This window comes from Artibeus jamaicensis, unplaced genomic scaffold (assembly GCF_021234435.1).
Source record: "Artibeus jamaicensis isolate MK-2021 breed Jamaican fruit bat unplaced genomic scaffold, CSHL_Jam_final scaffold_916, whole genome shotgun sequence".
In the NCBI taxonomy this organism is placed as follows: Eukaryota; Metazoa; Chordata; class Mammalia; order Chiroptera; family Phyllostomidae; genus Artibeus; species Artibeus jamaicensis.
This window is the reverse complement of record NW_026522059.1, coordinates 38,017,064-38,039,389: the sequence shown is the minus strand read 5'-3', so window position 1 is coordinate 38,039,389 and position 22,326 is coordinate 38,017,064. Positions and strand designations below refer to the sequence as shown.

Below are 22,326 nucleotides of genomic sequence, written 5' to 3'. Positions count from 1 at the left end.
GGTCTTCAAGTCACATTTATTTTCATATGCATCATTCAGGTGTCTTAGCAGTTCTCAGAGCCATTTGTTTTGTGAAATGTATTAGGTATTCAGTATAGCCGTTTTCAGGTTTATTATGCAATATTCTGATTCATGAAAATATTCTATTAAATGCGATTGCTCAGGTAATTACTTTGCTTAATCTACAGCATACTTTAATTAACATTGCAGAAATCTGATTTAATCAATTAGGTTTGATCTAGTATAACTTAGCTGTAAATACTTTTCATGATGCAGCAGCCCCCCAAAATTACTGAGAGCTAAGGTAATACATGACACTACCTAAAACTGACAAATTTCCCATGTTAAGAAAAGGAAGTCACAATTTGAATATAGTTTTATTTAAGGAAATAAACTATAAAAATAGGTAATTTTGTTTCCATTACTAGTCTATTAAAAGCAACCTCATAGGGAGTGTTAGAACATAAAAAACATGCTTTATTTTTGTGGCTATTCCCAAGAGTTAGCCTTGAGAACAAATGATTAAACTCAAGCAAGAGTCATCATTTTTTGGCTTTGTTAATAGACTCATCAATATCAATATTTCATGATATTTGTTTACTGTTATGGGTTAATGTTTGTCTCCTCATCCCCCCCAAAAGGTATGTTGAAGTTATAATTCCCCAGTACCTCATAATGTGACTTTATTTGGAAATCGGGTCACTTCAGATGTAAGAAGTTAAGCTGAAGTTATACTGAAGCAGAGTGGGCCCCTAACTCAATGTCTAGTGTCCTTGTAAGAACACCGCCATGTGATAATACAGGGACACAGAGCAAGAAGGCCATGTGAAAGGAAGGCTGAGTTTGAACTTGTACCTGTCAGCCAAGGAACGCTAAAGATAGCTGGCAACCAGCCAGAAACTAGGAAGAGGCACAGAAGGACTCTCCTACAGGGGTCAGGGAGAGTGAAGCCCTGCTGGCACCTCGATTTTAGAATTCCAGCCTCTCGAACTGTGAGACAAATTTCTGTTGTCTCAGCCACCAATTTGTAGTACTTTGTTATGGTAGACCCAGGAAATGAACACATTCACTCGGACTAGGTTGAGAGCTATAACTCAACATAACCATAATCTATAAAATGACTCTTAATAATAGTATATGGGGAGGAAGTATCTTGCTAAATTAATTTTTTTATCCTCACCCGAGAACATGCTTACTGATTTTAGAGAGAGGGGAAGGGAGAGTGAGGGGGAGGGAGAGAGAAACATCAATCAGCTGCCTCTTGTCCTGACTGGAAACCGAACCTGCTACTTAGGCATGTGACCTGACTGGGAATTGAACCTGAAAATTTTCGGTTTGTGGGACAACAAACAACTGAGCCACACCTGCCTGGGTTAAACTAGACTTTAAAATGCATGTGCTGTTTTTAGTTTGGTTAACTTACATTCCTGAGCAAGTGTCAACATAAACAGAGCACTTTTTGCTCCTAGCACCCCTCCACACACACGGCACTGAGCAGGGCGTCTTGAACATAAATCACCCAGCAGTACATTCTGTGGCTTAGTTTAAAAAGATTAGCCTATAAATATTAAAATACCCACTTATAGAACTTGAGCCTTAAATATATAGTGTTACTGAAATGTGAAAAGAATTTACATGAGCTTCATCAAGGCAAATTTTATCTCAAATCTGTATGTGATAATAAGGAAACAGTATGACCAGATAATTTGTGGATTATTCAGATTTTCTGTTGTCCTCATTTTGACTTTGAAAAAATACTCTTAGAACCTATGCTATGTAAAGGGCAAGAAAAAAATAAAATAATATAAATTTAAATTATTGGTGTTAACTTACTGATATTTTACTACACAGGGCATAGAATAAATAGAAATTAAAAATATAAAAAATGAGCCCTGGCTGGTGTGGCTCAGTGGATTGAGTGCTGGCCTGAGAACCAAAGCACTGTTGGTTTGATTCCCAGTCAGGGCACATGCCTGGGTTGCAGGCAAGTTCCCCAGTAGGGGGTGCACAAGAGGCAACCACACATTGATGTTTCCCTCTGCCTCCCATCCCTTCTGTCTAAAAATAAATAAATAAACTCTTTAAAATAGATATAAAAATGAATTTGGGGGGTTATCTGTAAATTCTTATTTTGAGAGTTGACTATCATTTGGTTGTTACAGGGATGATAATGTTTGATGGGAAGATATTACTATATACCAGCAAAGGATCTGGACCCAGACTGCAATCCGAGCAGGGGCTCCGCAGCTCACTCCCAATCAAAGGGAAAAGCTTCCTGGCTTCAGTGGTCCATGAAGGCCACCAGATGACACCAGTCAGTTGTGTGCATCTTGGTCAGGTCCCTCGACAAGCAGCACGTTCCCAATATTGGAAGTCCTCCTGGTTGTTTTGAGCACTTTGGCTTTTGCCTGTTCTGTGGGTAGAAATAACTACCTATACAACCCTCCATTCCTGATCATTTCTGAGCATTTACTGCCAGATGGGATGAATTGAAATCCATCCCAGATGGGATGCATTGAAGTTTCCGAGTGTACTATTCCTAACCAGGACTGAGCCTCAGACCTACCTGAGATCCATTCCTGCAAATTCATAACCGGAGCTACAAGATAAAAAGATAAATTAGATTTATAGGTTGAATACTTCCCATTTGTCTATTATACTCTAGGTTCTGTGCTAGGCATTCCACATACAATCTCATTTACTATTTTTAAATTTAAATTTGACTTTTTAAAACTGAGATAATGTACATGTTATAAACATCAAAAACTGGATGGTGAGTTGTTGGGGATTCATTAAGAAAATGATCTTCCTTTAAGGGGAGTATACTCTTTGTTTGATTAAAAAAATAATAAAACCAGTCAAATATTATGACAAGTCTCATGTTAAAGACAGCAGTCCTCTCCTCCATCCTTTCTTACTCTCAATTCCCTTTCAACAGTTCAATAATTCATAATCTCTTAAATTATTTCTTCTAGTATTTACCTTCTTATTTCTAAATGAAATGCAAATGCTGATATGTCTTGATTGTTTTCTGTTTTAGGTGTTGTCTGTTGACTTCCTGCTACAGCAGATGAGAATGTAGCTCACCTATACCGCCTCTCCTCACATACATTTACTCCTTCCTGTCCTCTCAATATATTTATATCACAGTTTTTGGTTAAATTAATATTTAGGGCTAACATTATTTAACTCTAATATAAATAGTATTCATAGCTAAGTCACAGTATACTATGATTATATTTCTTCTCTTACATTACTTACTGTTTTTATCAGAGTTAACAATTATGTATTTGTTGTTTCCTTTGTTTCTGTGCTTTTATTACTAGTTCATCCCCAAACTGTCTGATGTAAGTAAAAATTGCCTCTCAACATGTTTGTCTTCTGTTTCATATTCATCTTGGAAAATTTCATCTGAAGTCTTTCTTCAGTTCTCCTCCAATTCCAAGTTAGTTTTACTATAAGCCCAACATACAGTGGTTACTGGGAATTTTCTCTTCACCATTATCTTTAGATTTTTTCCATGACTTTCTCCTATGTGGGATTTCCTATTTTCTGAGATCCTACTTCTTTCTCTTGATTTACCCCCTCATTTTGGTAGAGCATATTCTTCACAAGTTTCCTGGGAAAGGTAGGACTTCAATTTTATAAAAATATTCTTCCCTGACATTTCATTGATTGTTTTGCTAGGTGTAGATTTTTAGGATAGAAAATGTCCTCAAAACTCCGATATAGTTCTTAATGGTTTTCAAGCTTCAGTGGTGCTGGTGGGAAATTTCACGCTCCTCTAGTCTTCATTCCTTTGTGATCATTTTTTTCCCTCTCTGAATGTTTTTAAGCTTATCTTTTTTATCCTGGTGTTATCATACATCAGATAAATTCTTTGAGAGTATTTGTATTTGCTTCTACCAAATACTTGGAGAATATAACCAATCTGGGATGAATCTGAATTAAATTCTTGGTTAGAGGTTTATCAGACCATTTAGGTGTAGGTTTCCCAAGTTATTCAGAAGTAGCCTCTTCCTATGGAGCCTTTCGAAAGCTGAAATGGAATTAAGTAAAGAAGTGATTTCCTCAGGGCACATCTTGCTAATGGATGCGCAGAACAGATGGAGATGAAGCACAGATAATCACAGACACAGTTCAGAGGTCTGGTCGCTTGAGGCTAAGATGCTGAGTGTGGCTCCTTGGGAAGGAGCTTGGTGGGGCTGCTCTCCATGCAAAACAAACGTGACATGCTATGTTCCCTTTTCATATGTATTTGAAAATCCTCTTCAGGTTTATTTTGGTTAGTGAAAATGAGTACTAACATAGGTCTTTTGTAAAAGCCACGTGGTATAAAGTGAACTTTTAAAAAGAGGAGGATAACTGTAGGCTGAATTTGGGCGGCAAATCCCAGTGAGGGTTGACGTGTGGCTCTGAATTCTTGGTGGCGATTTTCCCCCTCTTTGCTTTTGCCAAAATTTGAAATTGTTCATTTTCCATGTGGTCCATTGGAGGTAGGTAGTATGGGGGCTATTTGTAATTTACCCTTGGAATTCCCAGAATTCTTGTGGAAGAATCTACTATTAGACTTTCCACCTTGGGCTTTTTTCTCTGCTCTCATTCTCCACAAACCTGTGAAAATTAGTCGGTACTCACCTGGTGTGACAAATGCCCTCAGGATAATGGTGCGCCACTTAGCTTTCTAGGTTCCTGCCTTTGCTCAGTGCCTGGACTAAAATTCTCTTACTTTTTTGTCTGAAGTGTCAGAGATGATCTAAAAAATTACATTTTGTCCAGAAGTTTTAGTTATTTCCAGCAGTCCAGATAGATAACTTGCCTGTCAAAACCTCAATTTTTTTTTACTTGAAAAGTGAGGATAATAGTAGTGTCTGTTGTAGTATTTGAGGAATAATGTGAGATTATTATATAAAGCTCTTAATACAGTGTCTGGCACCTCAATTCATGTTTTCTCCTATTTTAAAAGTGGTATTTTTTTCTTTTCCAATCAAGATGGCAGTGTAGGTAGACATGGCTTGCCTCTGCACAGCAACAACAAAATTACAACTAAAATATAGAACAACTATCACGCAGAACTGACAGAAATTGAGTTGATTGGAAGTGTGACCACTGGAATTAAATCACATTCAGCCAGATGGTAGAAGGGGTGCAGCTGTGGAACGGGCTGGTCCCATACCCATGTCTGGTGGATAAAAATCCAGGAGAGACATCTCGGGAGCAAGGAGTCCCAGCCCCACACCAGGTCCCCCACCCAGCCCAGGGTTCCAGTGCCAGGAAGATTAAGTCTGCACAATTTCTGGCTGCAAAAACCATCCGGGATTGAGTCAGTTGAAGAAACTGCTGGAGCCTCAAGCAGTTCCTCTTAAACTGTTTGCCTACTCAGGCTTTCTCCCTCTACCCTCTGTTGACAGGGTGGTGGTCTGAAGGGCACCAGTGGCAGGCAGGGGGAGGCTGAGGTGTCTGGCATCAAGGTGAGCAGTGGCCATTGTCCCTTGTCTGGGCTCTCTCCCCATAGAGCCTGCAGACTGGTGCCTTTTTAAAGATTCCATCAACCTGGCTAACACTGTTTGACCTGTCTTGGAGATCCCCAGAGACTCTGCCCCATCCAATTTATAGGCCCACCCAAGCTGCTTTTCCATGTGAATAGTCTTTGCTCATGCTTCACAACTTCCTAAATCCCCTAAAACAGGCAACAACTGGCCTCAGTGAGCCCCAGTCCAGGAACTAGCTGCCTAGATTCACAGTTTGGCTTCCATTGGAAATCTCCAAGGCTAGCACAAGTATCAGCCATCTCAGATTGCTGCGTAACTCAGGCAGGGTACCCCTGGTCAAAACACAGGTGAGGGCTGACCTTGGCCTAACCCACCTGGGGAATCCCAGTGGCCAGTACATTCAGTAGACAGCTGCAGATCACATTGGAGCACCTCCACTCTGCTCCTGCGTAGCTGATCCTCTGTGGAGGCTGGAGGTTGGTGGTAAGTGGTCACAGCCAATCCTTGCAGCTGACTGGCCTGGGTAAATCCCTCCCATTGATCTGCCAACAGCAACCAAGGCTCAACTACAAGAGGAGGGTGTACTCATTCTACACAAAGGGTGCACCTTGAATACCCAGCTTGCGTGATAGGGTATACTGTGCCACTGGACCCTACAGGACACCTACTACATTAGGCCATACTACCAAGACATGGAGTCAAAGCAGTTCTACCTAATACACAGAAACAAACACAGGGAGGTGGCGAAAATGAGCAGACAAAGAAACACGTCCCAAATGAAAGAACAGATAAAAACTCCAGAAAAAGAGCTAAATGAAATGGAGATAAGCAATCAATCAGATATAGAGTTCAAAATACTGTTTACAGGGATGCTGAAGGAACTTAGTGAGGACCTTAACAGCATAAAAAGGATCCAGTCAGAAGCACTAATTGAAATAAAGAACAATCTATAGGGAAACAACAGTAGAGTGGGTGAAGCTGAGAATCAGATCAATGATTTGGAACATAAGGAAGCAAAAAACAACCAATCAGAACAACAAGAAGAAAAGAGGATCCAAAAGATCGAGGATAGTGTAAGCAGCCTGTATGACAACTTTAAGCAATCCAATGTTTGCTTCATTGGGGTTTCAGAAGAAGAAGAGCAAGAAATTGGAAATCTATCTGAAAGAATAATGAAAGAAAACTTCTCTAATTTGGTGAAGGAAATAGACATGCAATTCCAGGAAGCACAGAAAGTCCCAAACAAGATGGATGCAAAGAGGCCCACCCCAAGACACATCATAATTTAATGCCAAAGACTAAAGATAAAGAGATGGGTGTGGGAAAATGGGTGAGAGGTGAAGGGCTTAAGAAGTGCAAATAGGTAGTTACAGAATAACCATTGGGATGTAGAGCAAAGTATAGGAAAGGGAGTAGCCAATGAATTTATATGCATGATCCATGGACATGACCAAGGGTGGGGGGAATTGCCTGAGGGAGTGAGGGGAGCTGAGTGGAGGGAGGTAGAGGGGGAAAATCAGGCCAACTGTAATAGCATAATCAATAAAATACAATTTTAAAGAAGTGGTATTCTCAAAATCTAAACGTAAGTGCTCTATCCTGCTCTATTTTTATAGCTATATGGTACACTAACTCCATGGGATAAAGCTGTGAATACTTCAAGGTCTTGAACATTTTTTATATATTATATTAAGGAATATAGTTCTTGCCATTTCAAAAGAACCAAATGATTGAACAACATTGGCAGATCTGAATTGAGAATAGGTGATTTATTAAAGTGACATTCACAATTTGTACATTTAGTGAGACAAAAATAATTGGAAAATATCCCCCACCTTAATCCATTGAGACTCTAATGGGATATAAAATAAATGCTTTTGCTTACAAAAAACTAGGCTATGCTCTTATTTATTTTTTTACCATTTTAAAAATTGCCACAGAGAGTTGAATTGCATGAGAAATTCCTTCAAAAGTCTAGAGATATGTTCACTCCAAGCAGTTGCCCCTCTCTTTAAAAACAATTTTCATCCATTGTCAAGTAGCTCTTGTGCAAAATCAGCTTTTTCTCTGGCGGTTGACCTGACCCTCAGGTCCTATCAGGGACACTTCTTGAGTAGGTGCACTGTGATATTCTTCACGGCAATCATGGTCTCCGTACAGGTGGGTTTGATGAGCGCCTCTGGGAGTAAAAATCCAAAATGCCCAGTGTCACGTAGTTCAAAAGCAAACGTGTAGGGTATTCCGTTTTTGTAGGCCCAATCCATTGAGCTACCAGAACTCACATCTAGAAGTTTAAAAGAAAAAAAATCATCTTCACTAAAGAGTCTGTATAATTTTCATAAATGTATGTATTACTAAGTTACACTAAATTCTTTCAATAAACATCATTTCAACAAGAATGATTTAACAGTAGTTTGTTGGCATCGAGCTCATAGACCTTATGAGTCACATCTGCCATCCTCTGTGAGGACCTAGTCTAAGTGTTGATGCTTTTGCAGTGCAGTGGCCTCAGATTTCTCAGCCTCAGCTCCTACAATCTTTGTTTCCCCCTGCACTTCATTCACCCATCACTAAAACCAGGCCGTGGGCTTTTCTTCCTCTTATCACTCAGTTCTTCACTTCCAAGGTCTACAGTATTAAAATTCTGTTCTCCCAACCCCCCTCCTCATTTCTTATACTTCCCCTATTCTTTTTTAATTCCTAATGAACTTGCTTTTTTTTTTTTTTTTTTACCTTTGCTTAAGTTTGTAATTCACAGACTCTTCCCAGCCTTATAATTTCATTTTATTCTCTACCTGGCCCTGGTCAATGACTTCACTAAATTTCTCACTAGATGCCCTAATGAGACTCATCTATTCCTTTCTCTGCCTTGATTTTGCTAATTCTCAATCTCTGGCCCAGTTTCTCTGCTTTCACACCTTGTGAGGTAGCTGGAAAAAGTCTTTGCTATAAATTCATAGCAATCACTGAAGTCTTTCTCTGTTCCCAAAGCTGCTTGCTCTAGGCTCCCTTTTCTAGACCTCTACTTACGGAACTTTTCTCATTCTCTTCTAGTTCTGTCCCTCACTTTCTCACTGTCCCCATATTCCAAAAGCGCATTTAGCCCATCACCTCCTCTGCTGACATCACAGCCCTCTGACTTCTCCCCTTTAGCTCAGAGGAACAAATGTTGCTCATCTTTTACACGTGTCATCTTTTGATACCACGTATTACTGTCTTCTCTGCTGGGGGGCGGGTCCCTCCTCCAGGCCTTTGTTTCATTAATTAACTGCCCCTTCCTGTCTTGCAACTGCATTGCCCAAAATGTTCAAGCATTATTTTTCCACAGCACTTCTGTTTTATCATCCCTCTATATGCAGTCCTCTTGTTCTCCTTCCTGTTGCTTTAAAACTAAGAGATTGATATATATAGTTCCTTCTACACCCTCAGTCACTTTCAATCTGGTTCTTGCCTCTACCTGTCTGTGTTCTTGAAGGTCATCAGTGACAGCAGGCCTAATCTCTCCCTCCTTCTCCCCCAGATCCCATTTGCAAGATCTCAGTAGCATTTAACCTAGTTGACAGTCCTTCCTGACAGCTCTTTCCCTCTGGCTCCGGTGACCTCACATGCTCCAGCTTTTCAGCAGAGTTGAAACTGCAGGCAATAGCTGCGGACTGTGGGCTCGGCTGTATCTGATCCCACCACCTGTGGCTGTTCTGTGCCTTGATCGACCTTTTTGAAAGGGGGATGATAATATTTACTGCCTGGGGTTGTTGTAAAAATTAAGTAATGTGCTTAGCCTATATTAGCTGATATTATTTTGTATCTTTATACCCCTAATGTAGTTTTTAGCCTAACATGCTCTTAATAATTTTTTAATAAATGATTACGTGTTGCATAGAAGAACCTTTTCTATATGTTTCTCCTGAGATTTATAAGATCTAGCCTGACATATACTTTTATTTTAAAATTTTCAGAGCATGTTCACCTACTCAAATAATACCACTTTTTATGCTGTTTTTGCCAGGACAAGTTAGAGATAGAATTATAATGTGAAGATGACAGATGGCTCTGCTGTTTCTCAGGGTCCCTTTGCTTCCATCAACGAAAGAAGGGAGGTTGTGGCTTCATCGTCCCTCTGGGTTAGGGTACACTGGCACTACAAATAGTAGCCATAGGAGCCAAAGTCAGAGACAATATGTGCCAACAGTTACCTTGCAGTAATGTGACAGCCTAATTTCTTTTTTTAAAAGATTTTACTTATTTATCTTTAGAGGGGAAGGGAAGGAGAGAGGGAGAGAAATATCAATGTATGGTTGCCTCTCTTGCGCCTCCTGCTGGGAACTGGCCTGCAACCCAGGCATGTGCACTGACTGGGAATCGAACCACTATCGTTTGGTTTGCAGGCCCGTGCTCAATCCACTGAGCTACACCAGCCAGGGCTGACAACCTAATTTCTATGGTAACACGTTTTTCTTGGTAAATATCAGACTATGACTGTGCCTTAATATCAAGCTGCAAAGGTGAAGTGTAAGATTTTTTTAAATTAATGCCTTAGATTCTTAATATGATGGGTATTCATTGGTAATGTGATTTTTCCCATTATTTAAATTTAAATTAAAAAAAAGATTGTATTTATTTATTTTTAGACAGAGGGGAAGGGAGGGAGAATGAGAGGGAGAGAAACATCAATGTGTGGTTGCCTCTCGAGTGCCCCCTACTGGGGACCTGGCCCGCAAACCCAGGCATGTGTCCTGACTGGGAATTTAGCCAGGGACCCTTTGGTTCCCAGGCCAGCATTCAATCCACTGAACCACACCAGCCAGGGCAAAATTAAAAAAAAATTTTCAACTACAGTTGATATTCAATAGTATATTAGTTTCAAGTTTACAGCATAGTGGTTAGGCATTTATATGCCTTATGAACAGATCCCCTCTGATAAGTCTAGTACCCACCTGGAACAATTACAATATTGTTACAATATTATTGATTACACTGTCTATGCTGTACTTAACCTCCTTGTGACTATTTTGTAACTGACAATTTGTACTTCTTAAACCCTTCTTGTTTTATACCCAGCCCCCAAACTCTCTCCCATTGACAACCATCTGTTTGTTCTCTGTATCTATAAGTTTGTTTCTATTTTGTTTGTTTATTTTGTCTTTTAGATTTTACATATAAGTGAAATAATACATTTATCTTTCTCTGTTCAACTTATTTCACTTAGCATAATATCCTCTAGGTCCATCCATGTTGTTGCAAATGGCAAGATTGCATTCCTGTTTTATGGCTGAGTGGTATTTCATTATATACGTCTGTGTGGTGTGTGTGACCTCTTTATCTGACCACCTACTCATGGACACTTAGGTTGCTTCCATATCTTTGCTATTGTAAATGCTGCTGCAATGAACATTGAAATGTATATATCTTTTCAAATTAGTGTTTTAAGTTTCCTTGGATAATACGTTAAAGTGGAATAGCTGGGTCAAATGGTAGTTACAATTTACAATTTTTGCAGCATCCTCATACTGTTTTCCATAGTGGCTGCACCAATTTACAATCCCATCAACAGTGCAGGAGGGTCTCCTTTTCTCCACATCCTCATCAACACTTGTTTTTTTTATTTATTGAGGGCAGCCTTTCTGACAGGTGTGAGGTGATATCTCATTTTGGTTTTAATTTGAATTTCTCTGATGATTAGTGATGTTGAGAATTTTTTCATATATCTATGTATGTCTCTTTTGGTTCAATGTCTGTTCGGGTGATCTGCAACTGCTGGCTGCCTGTGCTGGGCTTGGAGGGGCCTGGGAGAGATTATGCTGTGAATTGAGGCTGGATGCTACTAGGGGTGGGCTTGGGGACACTTAACAATAGATACAGAGCACACTGAGGCCAGCCACTGCTTATTTGGAGTTTGTAGACCTTTGAGAGATTTTAGTAACATTTGCAGCATAGGCCAAGTCTGGCTGCTTGTCTGGAACAGCCGCTTGAAGTGGTTTGGGCTGGCGTGTGAGTTGGATGGGCAGGGTCTCAGGGAATTACCAGGGTGGGGCAAGTGGTATTAGCCAGGCCGGTAGAGACTCAGATTTGTTGCCTGCATGTAAATACAGACTAAGCTAGGGTAGGGTTCAACAAAGGAACCATGATAGCTGCCAGCACTTCTGTCCTTGTAGAGAGCTGCCCCTCCAACTCTTGCCTAGAAGCCAGTCAATTCATTTTCTCTGTTAAGTCCCTGGTGCTTTTTCAGCCGCTGTTCCTTCCCTGTTTGTGACTGTTTGTGAGTGAGTCTGTGTTTGGGCTCTTTAAGAAGATGTCTGGGCCTGTGGCAGTTCTCTGTATCACCTGGACAGGTAGGTCCCTGCTGATTTTCACAGACGTATGTTGTGGGGACTCCTCTTTTTGGCACAGGTGCTCTGGGCTGTGGAGTCCAATGTGGGCCCAGAACCCTCACCTCCAGGGGTGACCTCAGCAGGCAAGATATCCTTCCTGATTTGTAACCTCCATACCTGGGTGTGAGACTAGCCCATCTCGTATCTCCACTCCTCCTACCAGTCTCCAAGTGGCTTCTTCTTTATATCCTTAGTTATAGGACTTCTCTTCAGCTAATCTTCAGTTTTCTCTCAAGAGTGGTTGTTCTGTAATTTAGTTGTAATTTGATGTGGTCATGAAAGAAGGTGAGCATATTGTTTACCTATTCCACCATCTTGACTGGAAGTCTGTAATGTGGTTTTTTAAATACTATATTTTCCCTTTCATGGTGGCTTTATTGAAAAGTAGTTCTAAAAAGATCAGCCAGAGACCATTGATTGTGGAGTTTGAAAAAAGTTCTGATACTTAAGACATTGTCATTACTAGAATACACGTATCTGATAAGTAGTCTTAATTGACAAACCAGCTCTTCTTCTGAAGGCTGAAGAAAGTAAAGAGCTATGAACATAATGGTACGTACATTAAAGACATCAGGAAGAATTTGCTACCTCCCTATAAAGCATAATTGGGTATCACTATCTGTACATATACACGTGATCTGGGTGTGCGTGTAACTAGCATGCATACATAAACACTCATAATATTCATAAATAGTTAGGATTTCTCACTAGAGTTTGAAGGGCTGTGGGACATGGTCTAGTCTGATTTCTCATTGAACGGTTGTGGATACCACAGCCCAAGACTGATGTCTTGGCCAGGACTGCATCCTGACTAGCGGCAGAATTAGGACGAGAACCCAAGTCTCCCGGTTCATTGTCCAAGTTCTTTCCATATACCCAATTGTTCTTAATTAAAATATTTACTTTATGTAAGAAATATTTCAGTCACCATCTAAGGGGAAATTCAGCCGAAGATGTCATGTAAGAAACAAAATTTCATAACAAGTATGGTGGGGGGAAAAGAATAAAAGGGAAGCTCTTTTTGGACTGAAACATTACTTTGTGATTTCCTCAAGGCCTATTTCCAGCCTTATAGTAGTTAGCATTGCTTAAGGAGCCTATTCTGGTATTTTCTACTGACATAACATCTCAGTTCAACTTTATAGTCATAACTATATGACAAGAATATTCTCTGCTTCAAATTTATCCAAACTGGTACAGTGATTTCTGTCAAACAGTGTAAAAAATCAGATATAAATTCCTTTCATCTTCCTTGGCTAATTTGGTAGTCAAAAAATTTACTTCAGTGGGGGACACACATTCTCTCTCTCTTTTTTAAAGGGAAGTCATTATTCAGGATATTGGTTCAAGAAATGACTCTAATGTAACATACACAGGAAACTTACACAATGTGCTGGAGGCGGGTCCATATCTGTACCGTACCCCATATACCGATCGAAGTGCATTCACAGCTTTATAAGCTGCGGATTCCTGTGGGGGAAAATGGAGAAATTGTACCACTTACATTATTGCATTGAAACCTTTGGAAACAATGGCATGTTGTTTGATCCTTAACACTCATCAATTTGAAGAATGAGAATGGACACATTAGTTAATAGATATATCTAATAATGTTAGGTTACTCTTTGTCCCATGCTGCATTTTGCAATATGTTTTAGAACACATTTACTTCAATTAATCCTCACAACAAGCTAGTGATTAGTAATATTTCCATTTTACAAATGAGAAAAGTCTCAGAGAAGTTAAATGGGCAGGCTGGGGTTACCTAGCAAGGGGGGTTGAGTTGGGATGAGGGGTAAGTACTCATATCTTCTGGTGCTGATGTAGCATTCTTCTTCACATTAGTTCAGGGACACCTATTTCTATAAATTACAAAGTACTTGATAGGGCAGGGCCCATCTCAGTATTTAGCCATGTGCCTGTACATAATAGATGCTTAATCAATATGTTTTGCATCAATGTTGAATGAGCATAGGTCAGCAAGAGTATCAACATAATCTTATTGATCCCTAAGTACATACTTCAGTGGTGATGTACAAGGTATTTAAAAGACATGTGGATCAATTAAGAAGCTCTTTAATTCAGTAAGAATGACTTGTCTTATGGTACGTATTTATCCCTACTGAGAATGGGAACAATTTCAGAATGCTCCATGACTTTTAAAGTTACATATGCCTCTCACAAAGCTAGCTAGTAATTCCAAGATGTAGAAATTTTGGAACCAGGAATTTCTGATTCCAAAAACCATAAAAAATATTCAACGCAGACAAAATACTAAAAAGTGAGTATTCTAATGTGAACTGGAATGATACCGACTACTCCTGAAGACATTTCAAATGGTATAAAAGTACACATTTCAGTAAGGAGCTAGAGAAGGATTGTATGACCAGTGAGAAGTAAAGAAGTATGTTGAAACCAGTATACAATGCTACCATTTCAATTTGCCCATGAATAATTCAGTGTGTTGGCTGAAGCACTCTGGGCAACGGGGGCTGCGTGTTAGACCCAGCTTCATCTTACCGTCCTCACTCACCTCAGGGAGGCATCCAGCAGTGCTTGTAGCAAATGCTGCCCTTTGTGGATATTTAGGGACCAGGCTCCAGAACCTGGCAGACAATTTATTATTGATCTCAATGATGATAACATTTTCCTCTTGGGAGCCAACAGAAAAGGAATGTCAACACTACAATGAGGTATCTTTATGGAGAATTTTCTAATATTTCAACATTGTCTCCAATGGTCACAGAAATATTCTATGGCAAGGGCAGATATTTCTACATTTAGAAGATTACTGCATTCTGCTGGTACAGAGACTTTTGTTCCTCATTATTTCAGGTGACTGAACCCAAGGGGAAAAATCTATTAAGAAAATAAAAATATATCCACTCTGTCTATTTACGTAAAACATGTGCATGGATTTAGGCTTTTCAGCTCACTGCACTTCTGCCACTTGGTGCGGGTGCACGTAGATAAGAGGTTCAGATATATCCTTCCACAAAAAAACTGAAACTTCAGCAAGTGTTTTTAAAGAATTATTTTTCCAGTTGGCACAGCTAGACACTTACTTGAGAGAGTTTAGGTGCTTCCCCTTTTCCCCATTTCTTTCTTTTTCCAATAAATTGAGGCCCAGGCCTCACTCATCAGACTTTAGCCACGAAAGGAAAATATTTTTTATTTAAATATTTTAACATTTAAAGCAACCTAATGAGTGACTTGAAAATGTTAGTGAAAATTTAGACTCCTACATGCTGATGGAATGTTTTTGAACAATTTAATAAAATTGAATGGTTTCCAGTTGACATTCAGGGACTAATTAGCTTCTGAGAATTATAATCCTGGTTTCAGTGATTTTGCTGATATGTAACCCACTAACAGGATTCTCAACCATGGCATGACTGACAGTTTGCACTGAATAATTCTTTGCTGTGGGAGGCTGTCCTGTGTACTGCAGGACGGTGAGCAGAATCCTTGACTTCTATTCACTGGATGTCAATAGCATCCGAGTCTTGTTATGACAATCAAAAATGTCTCCAACATTGTTCACTGTCCCTTGAGAGCAAAATTCATCTTTGGTTGGAAAACTAACGTACTCTTTATACTACATCCTCAAACCCAAGGCAAAGGGAAAATAGGCTTCATTCCTAGTGGGAAGAGGAATTAAACTATGGAGAACATTCTCATGTAATAGTTTTAATATAGTGCATACTCCATATAATGTTTTGTGAGCATATAAACAGACACTGCCAAGTTTAAAAAGGACTGAATGTTTGCCTACAAAAACATTGTGAAACAAGGTGGTTAGGGTGCCAGACCAACACTGATGACAACAAAATTTCTGTCTGACCCTCAGAGTAGTAAAGAAGAGCACTGTCTAATCAACAACCACATTCATAATATTTCTTTTCCAAGATTTTATTTTATTATTTTTTTATTTTAGGGAGAGAGAGAAACATCCACTTGTTGTTCCACTTACTTATGCATTCATTGTTTGATTCTTACACATGCCCTGACTAGGGATTGAACCTGCAACCTTGATATATTGGGACAATGCTCTAACCAGCTGAGCTACTTGGCCAGAGCCTCATTCACAATATTTCTCAAGAGAGAGAATTTACTCAGAATGCTTGCTAGGAATGCCAAGAACAAAGTTCTTCTTTCAGATGGAAACCTTGCCCCAGGCCTTCTCCTGACGTCTTCATGTTCCCAGTTCCTTCCGGTCCTGGACATCTAGATGAGGAATTCCTGCAATCCCAAATGACTAGTACAGAACTTAGAGTTTAAGGTATAGGATGAAAGGAGATCCTTTTCTTTTATGAAACCTTTTCAATTTAAGTATAACATGCATACAGAACACTATACAAACTTTAAATGTATAGCTCAACAAATAATCAAAATGGCACACACTTGTGTAATCCCATCCAGGTCAAGGAACAGAAGAACATCAACAGCAGCCCAAGAGCCCTCCCTCCTGAGCCTCTTCTCAACCACTGCTCCCTCCCTCTTTCTCACCTCTAACACTATGTATTAGTTTGTTCTGGTGTTGAACTTAATAGGCCTTTAGATACTATAGGCTCTGAACCAGGCCCCCTTTAGAAAGAATTATGCCCATTTTGGATAGCTTGGTGGGCTATCGAGGTGAAGAGAGAAAGAAACACTACTTTTTCACTTTTAAGTAATCTTATGCCAGAAAGGCTGTTGAGTCTCAGCACTAACTTGTCAGATACATGCCCAGAGACTTAGTAGCATTAAGCAAATAGCACTTATAAACTAAAACTTGCTTTTAATTAATGAGAGTCAGACCATAATGTATGAGCAATTATTTATTCAATGAAGTTAATCATAGCTCTGCACATGTGACTGAAGCTGTAATACCAAATCCATCCTGACATTTTCTGTATAACCTCTGGTAAGAATGTAAATAGGTTTGAAATGATTGCATCTGAGAAGCAGCAGAGCACAGTGGTTAAAAACAGCAGCACTGGAGCTGGATTTGGGGCTGCATCTTGGCTGTGACACTTAGTAGCTGTGTGTTCTTTGCCTAATTAGTATTTAATTTGTCTAGATTTCAGTCTCCTCCTTGGTAAAATGGGGATAGGAATAGTTTTTCACCTTATATGATTATGAAAGCAAATGAGCTACTAAACATAAAATGCTGATTAGAATAAACGTAATATATGTTTGCTATTATCACAACTACTTAGAATCATCTTAGCATTAGAAAAGCATGAAGCCTAGCACACAGGTACAGAGGTCAAATACTTACCACACAGCTAAAATTGGGGATTGTTGCATATTTGTAAGAATAGGGATACAGCAACATCTGAGCATATGCATGAAAGGAGAGGTAAGCTCTAATGTGCTTCTTGTGTTTTCGAAGGAAGTTAGCTACAGCTTTCACTTCTGGCTCAGATTCTGGGAAAGGTCCACAGTACGTATCATCGCATGGGTGCATAGAAGCTCCTTCAGCTGCAAATTAGAAAAGAAAATGGGGTGGCAAGAAGCAAGAAACACAAATCTGCATTATTAAACTGTGATTTTTTTTATTTCTATAAGCATAGGGTATTACTAAGCAATTCATCTAATCACTCATTTACAAAAATCAATTGTTGAAAAATCCAGGGTGGTTCAAGCCTTTATGCATAATAGGGGGGTGGCCTGAATAGGAAATAGGTGCTGATTGTTTAAGTGAGCCTGCAAAAGCCACTTTAAAGAGATAGCTCTATCAGTTGGAGAACTAGTTTTACGTGATCCCCTACAGAGGGTAAGGCCTCTCACTTAAATACTTCACAACACCTGTACTTTCTCTCCATAATGCTTAACAAACTTGTAATTGTCAATATTTACTTATTTATCATTCAACCGATATTTACAGTGTTCTAGGTACCTGGGATACATTGGAAAACAACACAGAAGCACTCACTCTAACAGAACCTACATTCAATCTGGAGTCTGTTGGACTCTAATGCTCTGTGAAGGCAGGGACTGTGCCCTTCCTGCGGAGCACCTGGTGATTAGAACAATAGTATGGCAAGTGTTCAGTGAATATTCATTGAATAAATGAGTGTCAAATCAAAAGAAAAGGCTAGACATCTATACAGGAGTCTGGTGAGATACAAATACTAAAGTAGCAAGAACATAGAAACAAGGCAAATACCTCTGCAGAGCAAACCAAACCAACTTTTATTATATTATTAGATCAGCACTATCCAAACAGGTTTGTAAAACCCACCTTGGGGATTGAATAGGGTTTAGTTAAGAAATCCTCGAAACTAAATTTTGATAATTTTGAAATACAAAGTTATGTTATATACATCTATGAAGAGGGAGGAAAAATAAAATTCACTGCAACAATCAGAAACTATTAAGGTTCCAGCAAATTTTGGAAATAATTATATTTTTCAGTTATTTGCCATTCTGAGCCACCATTATACCTACAAATGGGAATATGGGAAATTCCCATTTCCCCTGGAAAAAGGGATATGGGAAATATCCCATACCTCTAGAAAACTATAACTCTGTCCATAAACAAATGGAAAATGTTTGGTGATCCTGTGACGTAGTCTAATTCTACTTAACATGAAGAGACAACCATGTCAAATTGAACTAAATCTTGAGGGCAGTAAAACTTGTTTATGCTATAGGAGAGTTGAGGCGGGGAACTTAGAGAAACTGTGGCTTTCCTCTGTTGAGTCTAATTCTGGAGAATCCTCTGAAGTGAAATGGGATATGGATGGAACTGAGAACTTAATGTAAAACTGTAGCCAATACTTTAAAAGGAATAGGAAAAATAGAGAGACATCTGATGAACACTGATGTAAAGCACTGGAAAGCAGAGATCACAAACCGAACAACTAATTCCAGAGGGAGCAGAACTGATGAGCTAGAGCAACAAGAATTTATAATAATCTGAAGAAATATTCTCAAGAGCATACAGGAAGGCATTAGAAACATTAAACAGGGACAATAAGTTATAAAAAAGAACTGATCAGATATAATAGAAATAAAAAGTATTACTGGGTTGAATAAATGCAGTTGATGAGTGAATTAATGAGATGGAGTGGGTTTTGAAACATTCCCAGAGGCATTAAAAAGAAACAAAAAACTAGAAAAATTAGAGAAAAATTAAAGGGTAAAATATTAGAGTAACTGTCAACATCTGATTAATAGGGGCCCTAAAAGAGAAAAATTAAGTGGAAGCTAAATACTTGAAGTACTGCTAATTAAAATTTTCCCACAAGTAGAAAAAGATTGAATGAACTTATTGTGTTCCAAACGAGGGAAATTAAAGGGAAAATACCAACTCATTGACACCCAAAGTGAAATTTAAAAAAAGGAAACAATTCTTGAGAGACAGAAATAGGTCATCTAAGAAGGAATAAAAATTAAATACACATTTACCTTTTTAATAGCAGCACTAGAGTAATGTTTCCAAAGTATTTTTTAAAAGAAATTTGAGTTCCATCCATGCTGTTGCAAAGTAACAGCATTTCTTCTTTCTTTTAAAAGAAATTTGAATCTAGACTTTTATATCTAACTAAACTCTCCTTGAAATGTGAGAGCAAAATAAAGATTTTTTGGCATGAAATTCCTCAGAAGGTATACTATACACAGACATAATTTGTAAACATCCTGAGAGAAAGTGTTCCAACAAAATGATGAACAACTCCAGAGAAGATACTTGATAAGAGAATTACTGGAGAGTAAGCCATTTAGTAAGCTCTATTGTCTAAATAAGCAAGAGAAAAAGAGTATAATGATCTAGTATCAAATTCAAGAATATAAAAAACTGACGGAATGAGGGAGGATGGACCAGAAGAAGTAAAAGCATGCTAAGTGATTGGTGTCCTTCACAAAGGAGATATAGCTATTGATTAAATTTAAAAATTGATGGAGAAAAACAAAGCTAAGCATGAATTTTAATAAATTGGGAATAACTACAAGAAGAAGAAAAATAGAGCACAAACTTCACAGTTTGCAGAAGTAACTTTGACCCATTCAACAGAAAATAGTAGAGAAAAAAGAAGAGATATTTGAAAATAGAGAACAGGAATTAAGGTGGCAGGAATAAGTAAGTGTTAATGATAAGTTAACACATAATAAATGATTATGAAAAATACTAACAGATGAAACTCACTGATACAATGACTGATATTTTCATATAGAAAAATAAAGAAGATCCAGCAATATATGTCTGCAGAAAAAAGTGGTACATATGAACATACCAGATGTCCACTTTTATTTTTTAATTATAGTTAATATATAAGTTTCAGGTGTACAACATAGTGGTTGAACATTTATATAAATTACAGGCTGAACACTAAGATAAGTCCAGTAGCCATCTCTCACTGTGCAAAGTTGTTAATATTGGTGTTGACCATATTCCCTATGCTGTGCATTACATTCCCATAATTTATTTTGTAACTGGAAGTTTGTACCTCTCAGTCCCCTTCCCCTGTTCTGCCCACTCCCCGTCTCTGGCAACCATCGGTTTGTTTTCTTCTCTGTCTGTGAGTGAGTCTGTTTCTGTTTTTTTGTTTTCTTTATTCATTTGTTTTGTTTCTTTAGATTCTACATAAAAATGTAATTATACAGTATTTGTTCATAATACATTATGGAAGTATCTATGTTGCTACAAATGGTGAGATTTCATTTTTTATGGTTGAGTAATATTCTACTTTATATATATGTGTGTACCACATCTTCTTTATCTGGCATCTAGCAGTGGACACCTAGCTTTCTTCCGTATGTTGGCTCTTGCATGTAAGTAATGTTCTAAAGATCATTGGGATGCATATATCTTTTTAAGTTAGAATCTCCATTTTCTTTGGAGAGATATCCATCTGTGGTATTGCTGGGTTGAATGGCAGCTCTGTTTTAAACTTTTTGAAGAATTTTCATACTATTTTTCATAGTGGCTGAATCAATTTGCAATCCTGCTAACAGTGCACAAGGGTTCCTTTTTTTCCACATCCTTGCCAGTTGTTTGTTAATTTACTGGTAGCTCTTCTGAAAGGTGTGAAGTAATACCTCATTGTGGTTTTAATTTGCATTTCCTTGATCATTTTTATTTTGTAATTTTTTAAATTTTTTATTTTTTTACTTTTTTATTGTTGTTTAATTACAGTTGTCCCAAATTCTCCCCTGCCTCACCCACGCCCCCACTCCCTCAGTCAGCCCCCACCCTGTTGTCCGTTACCATGTGTCCTTTATACATGTTCCTGGACTAGACCCTTCTTCCCCTTCTTTCCCCATGATCCCTCTCTCTCCACCCCTCTGGTCATTATCAGTTTGTTCCTTATTTCCATGTCTCTGGTTATATTTTGTTTGTTTGTTTGTTTTGTTCATTAGATTCCACTTATAGGTGAGATCATATGGTATTTGTCTTTTGCCACCTGGCTTATTTCGCTTAGCATAGTATTCTCCAGTTCCATTCACATTGTCGAAAAGGGTAGGAGTTCCGTCTTCCTTTCTGCTGTGTAGTATTCTGTTGTGCAAATGTACAACAATTTTTTGATCCACTCATTTACTGATGGGCTCTTATGCTGTTTCCAGAACTTGGCTATTGTAAATAATGCCACTATGAACATTGGGGTGTATAGGTTCTTTTGAATTGGTGATTCAGGATTCTTAGGGTATAATCCCAGCAGTGAGATTACTGAATCAAGTTAGTTCTATCTATAGTTTTTTGAGGAAATTCCATACTGTTTTTCACAGTGGCTGCACCAGTCTGTATTCCCACCAATAGTGCACTAGAGTTCCCTTTCCCCCCACATCCTTGCCAGCACTTGTTGTTTGTTGATTTGGTTACGATGGCCATTCTTACTGGTATGAAATGGTATCTCGTTGTGGTTTTAATTTGCATCTCTCCAGTGGCTAGTAATATTGAGTACTTTCACATGTCTATGTGCCCTCTGTATGTCCTCCTTAGAGAAGTGTCTGTTCCAGTCCTTTGTCTACATGGTAGGACACAAAACAAGCCTTAACAAATACAAGAAAATTGGAATCATATCAAGCATTTTCTCAAACACAATGGCTTGAAACTAGAAACTAACTTCAAGGAAAATACTCAAAAACATTCAAATTCACAGAGACTAAATAGCATGCTATTAAACAATGAATGGGTTAATAATGCGATCAAGGAAGAAATAAAAAAGTTTCTGGAAACAAATGAAAATGAACACACAACAGCCCCAAACCCATGGGACACAGCGAAGGCAGCCCCAAGAGGGAAGTTCGTAGCAATACAGGCCTATCTAAAAAAGATAGAAAAAATTCAAATAAGCAACCTAAGCTTTCATCTACAAGAACTAGAGGAACAACAATTAACAAAGCCCAGAGTGAGTAGAAAGAAGGAAGTAATCCAGATTAGAACAGAATTAAAAGAACAGAGACTAAAAGGACAGTTCAAAGTATCCATAAATCCAGGATCTGATTCTTTGAAAAGATAAACAAAATCTCTGATCATT

General features: G+C 38.5%; 1 protein-coding gene across 1 annotated transcript in view; it reads right to left on the bottom strand.

Moving 5' to 3' along the window:
- Nucleotides 1-7,387: 7,387 nt before the first annotated feature.
- The window catches only part of CPA6 (carboxypeptidase A6), a 242,701-nt gene continuing 227,762 nt past the window's right edge, over nucleotides 7,388-22,326 (bottom strand). The window contains exons 9-11 of the mRNA XM_037148967.2: nucleotides 17,124-17,326; nucleotides 13,246-13,330; nucleotides 7,388-7,776 (exon numbers count right to left, since the gene is read on the bottom strand). Of these exons, the coding sequence (XP_037004862.2) occupies nucleotides 7,589-7,776; nucleotides 13,246-13,330; nucleotides 17,124-17,326 (476 nt within the window). The 3' untranslated portion in view covers nucleotides 7,388-7,588. The remainder of the gene's footprint in view (nucleotides 7,777-13,245; nucleotides 13,331-17,123; nucleotides 17,327-22,326) is intronic.